Consider the following 11,016-nt stretch of genomic DNA (forward strand, 5'->3'; position numbering starts at 1 on the left):
TGCTCAAGTCACATTGTTTTTAGGCCACAGGTAAGATGGACGAGAGCCAGTTTGTAGCTGTCACCAGCACCAATGCTGCCAAAATCTTTAATCTGTACCCAAGAAAAGGCCGGATTGCTGTAGGATCGGATGCTGATGTGGTTATTTGGGACCCTGATAAGGTGAAGACTATAACAGCTAAAAGCCATAAATCGGTAAGGAGAAAAGGAAAACCAGCAAGAAAAAAGAAATACCACTGTTGCTTTTCAAATGTTGATCTAATTCATGTGAACACCAAATATATGGGATATAGAGGAGTGATGTAACTGCCTATTCCTGTTCTGAAATTGGTAAATATTTCAGAAGATGAAAGTATGGAAATCTTGCATTAGAAGCACTGGGATCAGGAAGGATTTCTTTTCTCTCTGCGTATACCATTGCACGATTTTTTGTATGCTTGTGGCAGATCTGTAACGAGGTGTGAATGAGCAGGTCTGCAGCTGAGGTTAGTAAATCTGTGATGATAAATTTAAAACCGGGTCACTTTTTTTGGTTACCTGAAAAGCACCTTAGGTTACAAATTGCATGATTAAATTAACAGTATTCTAAATTATGACATGATTAAATATTTTGATAATACAGCTCGGAGCAGCTTCATGGCTGTGATTTTCTATTTAATTCCAAAGCTTTGCCACATACTTCTCTGCCCTTAGTACAGAGTACTGGTGATTCACAGTTGCTTCGATTTTGACTGTGACAGGTTTCATCTTATGTGTTGTGTATCTTAAAGTTGCTATCTTATTGCTCTGTTCTTGGTGCTATTGGGGAATTCTTCCAAACGTTTTACTGGAAATCCAGTAACATGGCTTATATTAAAAAGGCACAAACCTTTAGAAACTTTAAAAAAGTGAGTTGAGGTGATTTGGTTTCTATTTTTCTGTCTTGGGATCTCTCTGTATTTTCAAGAAAGTAATAATCACCTGCCCTTTGACCATCATTCCTATTTAGCTTCAGGCTTTCCTGGTCCTATCTGGGCTTTTTTTCAGACAGAAATATGTGTGCTGGCCCCTTTGAAATTCCCTTCCAGTCACAGCACATGCGTGGTGGGACCATGTCCTCTGGGTATCTGGCACCTGAATCACGGTTTTATTAAGGCTCACGCACTTCGAGAGGCCCTGGATAAATATGGAAAGTCCTCAAAAACAAATGGGGTAAAACCCTGATGGAAAGGAAAGTGTGATCCAGGGAAGTCTTTTCAGAGAGATTCTTCAAAATCGTTTCACATTGGAATGCATTGCTTTTCCTTCAGGCAGAATGATTTTATACACCTCTTAAAGGCAGTTGTCTAAAACTCTGACTATAAATACGGGTTATAAGTTACTAACTGAAAGAGATCTTGTACCGAACTTGCGGTGACTATGTTGGTTGATCCCCAGGCCATTGAGTACAACATTTTTGAAGGAATGGAGTGCCATGGTGCCCCACTCGTGGTCATAAGCCAAGGGAAAATTGTGTTTGAAGATGGAAATCTGCACGTAAATAAGGGAATGGGCCGCTTCATCCCTCGCAAACCTTTCCCTGAGTATCTTTACCAGCGCATCAAAATCAGGAATAAGGTAATGTCAGATATTATTTAATCTTCTTTGTAGCGATACGCTCTTGGAACTAGAGTAGCACATGGGGTCTAATTATTATTGTGCTAATGAGTCCATATCAGATGGATGATATATGACTTGTTGAAAATGTGACCAAAAAACTGGTTCCTCTGCAAATGTGAACTGATGTAACTTAACACCATGAGCTTCAGTGGGTAGAGCATATAATTGCCAGTTGTGCATAATTGCCTCATGTCCAGCTGTGCAGGCTTTTGAAAGGAGGTGGAATAGTGATAGAATTCACTTTTAGTTAAAATTCAGGAAAAAGAGAAAGCTTCTTTGAGAGGAGGGTTAGCCAGAAGAACAGATTTTAAATTGTTGCTAAGCTTTGCATACTGAACAGCCACCCTGCAGAGAAGGAAAAAGCACATAAGCCAGAGATACTCAATGGATTTGGCATCTCTGAACTGTTGTTGGTGCATTTGCCGAACTGCGTATTAGCAGCATTCACAGCTCAGAAAACTTTTACTCTTGCGTTTAATAAAAAGCTTGGGAAACGACCAAGTTTAACACTGGGTCACTCCTGGTTTTGAATTATATCAGCGCCCCTCTGTTGAAAACCAATTGACTTGGCACTAGTTCAGGGTTACTTAAAAATCGCTTCTTGCCACTGAGCAAGAAAGTCATTGTGTGAGGAAAGTCATTGTGTGAGGACAGGTAACAAGACAAATTGACTAAACCCCGTATTTTCTTCGACCAAGCATATATCATAGCTTGTGGGGTGGTGGCAGCGGAAATTAAGTTTACGAGCAGGTTGATAGTTTTTATCTTTCATCATTTGTCATACAAGTTCTGTCAAGCTGTGGGATACAAAAGGTCTGCTCTTCTAATGAGAAAAGGCACTATAAAAATCAAATGCATCTGCAAAAGTTTTGCAAAATACCCATCCGTATTGCACTTTTTTCGTATTATTCACATAGATGACATGGGCCTTCACGCTCTTCACACTCACCTCTCAAGGGTTTAGCACGTGGGAGTGCTATATAAATTAAACTACTATAACCTGATAAATATATGTAATATATTCATATACTGCAATATAAAATGATATATTAATTATATAAATATCATTTCAATAGTGAAAACACCACTTCAAAAACAAATATCAGAGAGTGGTGTCTTATACCAGGATTATGCACAAAAGTAACTGGGCTAAGTAACCTGCACCTTGCAAGTGGGCCTGGATTTTGGGAAAGACCTTTGATTTTGTATACTTAGGGAAAAGTCTGCAAAAGGACCAAGAAAAGGACTGATATTTTTGCTCTTGCAGCTCCCTCTGCTGCCTGCCGAGAGGAAGGGAGAGTAGATTGATGTCCACGTTTCTTTTCCCACTATCAAATTTTATTGATTGGAAATACTTAGAAAAACCCAGTGATGGTCACATCACTGAATATGTCACTGCACAGCAAAGGAGTATATGAAAAAGGTGTGAAACAAGGGGCTGCAAAGCTGTAACTGGCACAGGGTAGCAGTATAAATTTATCCCTGGAGCAGGGATGGCCGTATAAATTCCTGCCTTTGCGGGGGTGTCCCTGTGAGATGGTTTCATTGCTGTGATCGGCACCTGCTCCCTCCTGGGAATTCGTTTCGGCTCAGTCTGTGAGACAATGGCTCTTCTGAGCCTGATGTCCCCGTCACCGACAGCAAGGAAGATGCTTTGATTTCTGTATGAGCTGGATGAAACCCCTGTGAATAGTGTCCTTCCTGTATGGTATTTTAATTTCACTGTTAACCTGTTGGGGAAGTGGCTCTGAAACAATAATCTGATAACCACAGGTTTCCGATCTTTTTGGTGAGCTTTGCATTCAATGGCTTCAGGCTCTTCCTGAAAATGGGAACTGTTTCTTAAAAATACTGTTTCCTAGATTCCTGTGATTTTAAGGCCACTGAGACTGGTTTGTTTGTCTTTTCTCATATTTCTCATAGGAATTGTACAGGGATAAAATCTAGAGATCTCAAACTGAAAGCAGAGCTCAAAGGACAGATACTCTACTTACAAATAATGAAAGATGGGTCCCATGGCACAGTCTAGCGTATAATTGCTTTTCTAGTTTATGCTAAGAAGTGGAAACTTCTGAAATTTTAATTTAAAAATTGCCACCACTTTTCAACGAGTTCTAATGAGGATAATGAGATGTCTGAAGGGGAGGGAGGAGCAGAGAAAATAGAGGTAGGAGTGAAACCGCTGCAGTCGGCGTTGTGGGTTTCAGTCTTGCAACAACCAAAGTGGGATTCAGCAGCTGAACCAACGCTGCTGAACAGCCTCTGAATGGAGAGGTGACGGCGGCTGATCTTAAAATAATCATCTTAGGTCAGACCTGTTGTTCTTTTGAATCCCATTTCTCCCATTGACTGTGAAGGAAACCTAATAAGCATCTCTGTCTTACAATTTTTATACATACGTATAAATGGAGGGAAGAAGCTTTATAATTTCCTTTATATATAAAGCAGATTGTAGCTTTGATGAGAGTATAGATGTGGTTTTAATTGAGCTAATGCAGAATATAGCTCTGTGCTCAGTTGTCTCTGCCTATAGGCAGGGGTATCATTAGGGAGCATTACCAGAGCATTCAGTGTCTGGATTTTTGTTCTCCTCTTGATCTAGGTGGGAGGACTGCAAGGAGTCTCCAGAGGAATGTATGATGGGCCCGTGTATGAAATCCCAGCTACGCCAAAATACGCCACTCCTGCACCCTCAACTAAATCCTCCCCTGCCAAAAACCAGCCCCCACCAATCAGAAACCTCCATCAATCCAATTTTAGCTTATCAGGTAAGTCAGCCTGACTCATCAGAAATGTTTTAAAGCCATGAGTATGGATTATTGGTGATAAATTTCAATTATAATTGCCTCTTTAATCAAATACGAGAGGATTATGTATACTCACATACATGCATATACTTACATATATATATGTATGTATGTGTATATATATGTTTTTATACATTCTTTCTCTAGGAATATTTTACAAATTGCCAAAAATGTTTGCAATCTTATTTTTTTTTTCTGCGTGTAGTCTTTTAATATTATTTACCTGGCCCATTACAGTTAGCTGAGGTCTCTGGTTGATGTGACCAGGGCCCTTTGGTGGTATGTACAGCTGATGGGACTTGGGTCTGGTGCAACCCACGTCACTCAGATATCTCAGATTTCTTTCTTGCTGCATCACCAGAAACCGCTAGACATGGAAACCTCAACTGTCCTTGTCTGTGGTTGGCCAACTGCAGAAAACTATTCATATACAGATAAGAGTATTTCTTGTCCTCTTTGCTTTTGGTGCCCAAAATATATTCCATGGTACGTAAGGAACAAACTGGAAAATCATCCTTTGGGGTTGTTGGAAATAATTCTTGTCTTTTGAAGATAATTACAAGTGTGTCAAATCCTTACACTTCAAAAGTCTACAGCCCAATTGGTAAATAAATGGCTTCTTATGATGTTATGAAAGTCACTGGATTTTCTCCCCTGTGTGAGCCGATGGTGTAGTTTTTCTCCCTGACAGATCCTGTCTTTAGGAACTAAATGAAACTTCTGGAAGAAAGCCCAAGGAGAGCAAATATTTTAAAAACCCTTCTAGTGAGTTGTAGTATATTTTTGCCCATACACCTGGGGCCATTCTGAGCACATACAGATACGTAAAGCTATATAAAGCAAAAAAAGGGCTTAGAAATTTGACCTTTAATAACAGATAAGTGGGATTTTCATAAGCATCTGAAGCTGTGGTTTCACAACCTACTGCTGGATTTAGGTATGAATTTGATCCAAATCAGGCAAACGCACATTACTGTATTCTTATGAGATTAATCAGAACCAGAGACTACGATAGTATTTAAAACGATCCTACGCTTTTATGGTAGTCTTACATTGCCTTTAGGAAGCTGAGTGTGATCAGACAATATTTACTGTTGCATAAAGCTTGCTGTCACCTTAAGCTTAACCTTTCAACATTTTTAAAAGCAGTCTGAAGTGGGTACAAGTTTACATCAGCTCAGTCCTACTTGCCTCATGGATTTATGATCACTAACATCAGATTTACTGTACTGTTGACCCATGGACTTGGTGGGGACGGGTATGATAAATCATTGAGTCAGGTTTGAAAAATCCACTCTGCACATACATGTTTAGTTGTTTTTTTCTAATTAAAACAGTAATATTTTCTGTCAGGGTCTGATCTCATGAAAGAAATCCAGTCTGTAGGCTGTCATCCCTGCATGGGCTCTTCAAGTCAGTGGAAAACAATTCCCCATGTGGGATGAGCATCAATCTGATCCCAAACATCTCAGCCTACACTTCTCATTGAAGACAGCTGGAGCTAGGCACAGAAACGTGCCTCGAAGGTCTGTTTAGCATTTCAGTCAGGGGTCTGGCTTCAGAGAAACCAGCTGATGGTGATGTTGAAGGGCACATAGCTGGCACTAGCCAGGTAACATCTCACCGCTGGTGCTTTTTTCCTTTTCATAGCTGTGTTTCCTGATTTTTCTCTTGCTGCAGGAGCTCAGATAGATGACAATAACCCACGGCGTACTGGCCACCGCATCGTGGCACCTCCTGGTGGTCGCTCTAATATTACCAGTCTTGGCTGAAAAATGATGATGGACAGAAACACAAGGATGAAGGATCATGGGAATAATGTCCGTTCCCACCAATATCTGTGTTATTGAACCCACAGTTTTATTTGGTACTAATGGAAATAAAAAATGAAATGTCTTTCTTTTTTTTTGTATAGGAAGAGGTGATAATAGTGTGGTGTGTTTGCTTGGAACTACTTGCCTCACAATTGTGCTTTCATGCCATAGTCACCTTAAAGCATGGTGCTTCCATTGCCCCTTTAGTGACTACAGGTTTTAGCTTTGTCTCGTAACTGAATGATGGTTCCTTTGCACCCTTTCGCTGTATTAGAGTAGTTAATGCATGTTACTGAGTTATTTATGCAAGTTGCATTCTGTGAGTGAGTCCCTTTAGAACACGTTGCCAACAATTGACTAGACACAATGCCAATATTAATGTCCGTATTTGAGAAACACCACCAAAAACACTTATGAAGGAAGAAAATGGCCATCTCGAAAGTATGCAGTAGAGTAGTATAAGCAGCTTCTGTTTCATCTTTAATTTATTATAAACCCAAGAAGCACTTCTTTCAGACACAGAAAATTTTCGGGACACGTAATGACAAATGGTCTCTGTAGCACCTGTCTGTTCCCACTCGGTACGTTCCAAGTCTGTGTCCTTCTTGTTTCCATTTTAGACAGAGCCATAATTTATACATACCAATGCCATTGCCACCCCTGCAGGGATGTCTCCACCTGGGCAGTAGTGCTCTCCTTCTGCATGAGATTTTTGGTACTGACAGATAATCCAAGTTGCCGTCGGATTTTTAAAGTTTTTTGTACAAAGTTTTTCCTTTGTAATCACATGCATTTTTACTTACTCTACCGTATCAAGATCTACTAGTCGTGGTTCAATTTCTGAATTCAAAGCTTGTGAAATAAAGGAAATGAATTGATGGGTAAGCGTCTTCCTCTGCTTTCCAGTGCTGTTGCTCAGTGATTGAAAATTTAGAATGGAAAAACTCAGGAGAAATTGTCTTTTAGGTTGACATCATGCAAAAGAAGGAACCTCTTTAGATCGCAAGAAGTGTTAAATGTGTAGATGTCTGCATATGCATACTATAGCATGCTGTAATCTCTATTAATTAAATAGAGCTCACAGTAAAAATATACTTACCGTTTACATTGCAGCAGCTTCAGTTTTGGCCAAATGAGACCTAAATTCTCTTTCTCCCAAGACGTATTAGACTGCGTCTGATTTGCTTGAAATGGCAGCTGATTGCCATCATCTTCCTCTGTAGTACAGAACCACTATGCTGTGCTCCAGTTTGACCTAAGCTATATTTGACTTAATACTGGTTTTCTCTGCTGACTGAACCGGGACAAGTGTTTAGGCATGGCATGAATGAGACATGCTGCAGGTAGGGTGAGGAAAGTGGACTTGTATTCTCTCTGTGAGAGTGAAGGAAATGCTTTCTCCTTGTCTTTCTGACTCTCACAAACTATGTAAAGAAACCTTTTCTATTGCTTTTTACTTCTCTGATTGTGTTGCTGATGTTGTGGGAGGTGTGGGCTACAGTGGAGGGTGGGGGCTACAAATTAAGCAGGTCAAAAACACCTCCCCTTGGCCTTCTACCACTTTGCCCTTCTCTACACTACAAAGCTGCACCAGGAAAAGTCTTGTAGCAGCGTGATGCCAGTGGAATGGTTTTATCTAGCTGGGATGCTTGAGCACTTAGCACTGGTCCATCCTTTTCCATTGTGTTGGCACAGGGCATGTGGTGTACGCCAGTTGCATGTGGGACATAGAGGTTTGGGAACGTAGCCTACCTGAAGCTTGTCATCCTATTCTGAAGCCGGTACACTATCACCTTCAGCTTGCCCGGGAAAGGAACCGCTACCCTGGAAAACTCCATTTTGGTCAACCTGCTCTGAAAACCTGGCAGCAGAGCTGGTCAGAATAGCCAGCTTTTCTTTTGGCTTTGGCCAAAGAACTGGTCTGAACCAGTGAAGAGACGCGTCAATTCAGCCTGCAGTGAACTGAATTGATTGCTCCCAAAATAAGAGAAAAATAAAGCTTTTCATGAACAATCCCTTCTGCCAAGGATTCAAATTCATGTTTCATATTGCCTCATCCTTCATAGTGCCCTCATCCCTAGGCTTGCTTGCTTACTTGCTGGTTCAGGTATTTTATATGAAGGAAAATAACATTAGCAGAGAAGCCTGAGGGCAACCTGCCCTGGAATACCCCACAGCCTTGCAGGTAAGGCAATCCTGAAATGCCAAGTCTCCATCTCCATCCTATTCCAACCCATTTGCTATGAGCGTTGACAGAGCCAGCAACAGTTCTGGTAATCTAACCCTGACAATAGAAATAAAGGTGGCTTGTGAAACTATGCGGCAAATTTGACATAGTGTGAAAATTTTGGAACTGCTAGTTACAATTTCCTTAGTGATTTTCTTGCATGGGTTTGTTCAAGTAGCAATGGTTGTTCACCTCAAAGTAAAATTTCTACTTGATCTACAAGGTTTGTCATGCTTGAGGTGACAGAAATGATCGTTGTGTAACTACTATTGACAGATTCCACTTTTCCTACATGCTAAATGACATCCTAAACCAAAGAACTCTTTTCCTACAAGCTAGTCAAGATCCACTGTTAACATGCATTTATTTTTCCACGGTGACGTATCCGTGAATAAATACATGTGTGAGTGTTCGGGAGGCACTTCAGTGCTTCTGTGCGAACAAGTCTGTGCTTGTCAGGTCAATGTAACTCTGCTATGATTTCTCCGAGGAGAAATATGCTAGCGTGCCCATGATGTTCGTAAGCCCCTGCAGCCTGACTGCTGCTCCCGTGCCGCTGCTCAGGGACAGCCTGAAGGAAGCCTGTGGATCCTGTCCCATGCCTGGGTCTCTCCACTCTGGACACGTAATACTACCTGGATGTAATTTAAACAGCTTTTTTTTTTTTGGAACACAGGTACCTTACTGCAAGGTGACCAGGTGAGGTGAAGGATGCTTCACTTGGATGGTTAGTGTGATACACCGTGGGAGAGCTAGCACGTGCCATTGCTAATGGTTTAAACCAAGCAAGGTAAGTGGTGCTTCTCTTACCACTTGGAGGCCTATTTCACAGCAATGCCCCTGCCCCTACATCGCTAACCTGTCCTTAAAAAAATAAAACAGTAACAGTAAACAAAATGTGGATTAGCTGGTGATCCTGAATACATCTGCAGAATAGGGAACTATACTTGAGTTTGCACCCTTGTAAGAGCACCAAGCTGGAAGATGTTCATTTTGTGAACTTGAGGGTTGGGAGCTGCTGGTACCTCAACTACAAGAAGGAAGTAGTGCAAAGCTTTCATGGTTTTTGAATCATTTAGATTCTAAAAATTTGCAGCAGGGCTATGGCCTTTTAATACCTGATATAGTCATAGGGATGTAAAATTGGGTCTTTCCTATTGCCATTTGCAGAACCCTTAAAACTGGTCCCTATGACCAGTGTGAGCGCTATCTTTGTCAGTCAAGTGATATGGAAGAGAAGGCTGGATCCACGGATTGTTGCCTGAGTGCCAGTTTGGACCAGTTTGTCTTGTGTTTGTCTGCTACAGAGCAATGCAGTTACATGTTTGAATGTTAGTGTTTGAAGCAAAGCCTGTTAATTATGATGCTAAGACTGCACCAAAACTGACAGCTGTCCTGGCCATTAAATGTTTCTCTTAGTAATACACTGGTCTTCGTCCTTAAGAACTAAAAATGCAGACTGGACCAGCTCAGATGACCATGTTCTCTGGGTTCCAGCAGCCAACAACATAAGCTTAAGGGAGGCCAGAAGAAAAGAGCAAACATAATGCTAATATTCCTTCACTCCCAGTGCCTTGTAATTTCTGAGAAGTAGCAGCATCTTTGTACTCTGTAGCTGTCAGTGGAATTTTCTGCCATGACTTAATCTGCCAAGGCACTTTTAAATCCATGTAAAATCTTGGCATTTACGGCTTCCTGAAGCAAGGACCTGCGCAGCTTAACGCACAATGACAAACTGCCTCCTTTTAATTCTGCCATCACTGTCAAGCTAGTCTATTTGGCACCAGCTAATTCTTGCCATGTAGACCTGGCCAGTATTAAACCTCAGTCATCTGAAAAAAGTTTTGAGGATAGTTTTCCACCATGATTTTGGTGAACTTTGCATAAGCTTTCCAGGTATGTTTCAGTGACGATAGTGAGGGGTATTCAATTAAAAAAAAAAGTGTGTAAGAGCCTTATAATACAGTAAAAATAGAGAGTTTGAGTTCAGATAGAAGAAACATGACCAAAAAGCTGTTGTATATAAGGATCTCTGGATGTCAGAACGGCTCCCAAAGACTGCTGTAGGTGCCATGGTGGAGAGAGTGAAGGTGCTAACCTCGTGTTTGCCCTGGTATTGGGTTATGGTGTGCCCAGGCTGGATCAAAGGAGCTTTATGTGTGATTTACACTAAGGAGTGCTTGTTTATGCTAGAAATGAAACTGCCCATACTGCACAGGAGCTGGCACCAGCTTGAAGGTCCCAAGTATAAGTCTTTTAAGTTGCACACCTCTTCAGTGTGACCCAGGCTGCTTTTCAGCAAGACTTCTGCGTGACAAGACTTTCCACATTTTTCTACAGCAGAGAGACCATTGAGGTGGGCTACTTTGATTCTTTCATGATAAACAATGTACTCAATGACTAACACCATGCCTAGAGTTTGCTTGAGCTACAACCTTGTCATAAAACTGTGAATGAGATAGATTGAACACGATCACGAAATGTTGCAATAGTTGTTACCCTTGATGTTAAAAAAGGAGGAAAAAAGCATA

General features: G+C 41.1%; 1 protein-coding gene across 3 annotated transcripts in view; it reads left to right on the forward strand.

The window, feature by feature from the left end:
- Nucleotides 1-7,137, forward strand: part of CRMP1 (collapsin response mediator protein 1) — a 51,952-nt gene extending 44,815 nt beyond the window's left edge. For all 3 annotated transcript variants that reach the window (XM_009890537.1, XM_009890539.1, XM_009890538.1), the window contains exons 13-16: nucleotides 24-194; nucleotides 1,416-1,595; nucleotides 4,240-4,405; nucleotides 6,125-7,137. In XM_009890537.1, coding sequence (XP_009888839.1) covers nucleotides 24-194; nucleotides 1,416-1,595; nucleotides 4,240-4,405; nucleotides 6,125-6,216 — 609 coding nt within the window. In that variant the 3' untranslated portion in view covers nucleotides 6,217-7,137. The remainder of the gene's footprint in view (nucleotides 1-23; nucleotides 195-1,415; nucleotides 1,596-4,239; nucleotides 4,406-6,124) is intronic.
- The last annotated feature ends 3,879 nt before the right edge of the window (nucleotides 7,138-11,016 follow it).

The sequence above is a fragment of the Charadrius vociferus genome, unplaced genomic scaffold (assembly GCF_000708025.1).
Source record: "Charadrius vociferus isolate BGI_N301 unplaced genomic scaffold, ASM70802v2 scaffold88, whole genome shotgun sequence".
Classification (NCBI taxonomy): domain Eukaryota; kingdom Metazoa; phylum Chordata; class Aves; order Charadriiformes; family Charadriidae; genus Charadrius; species Charadrius vociferus.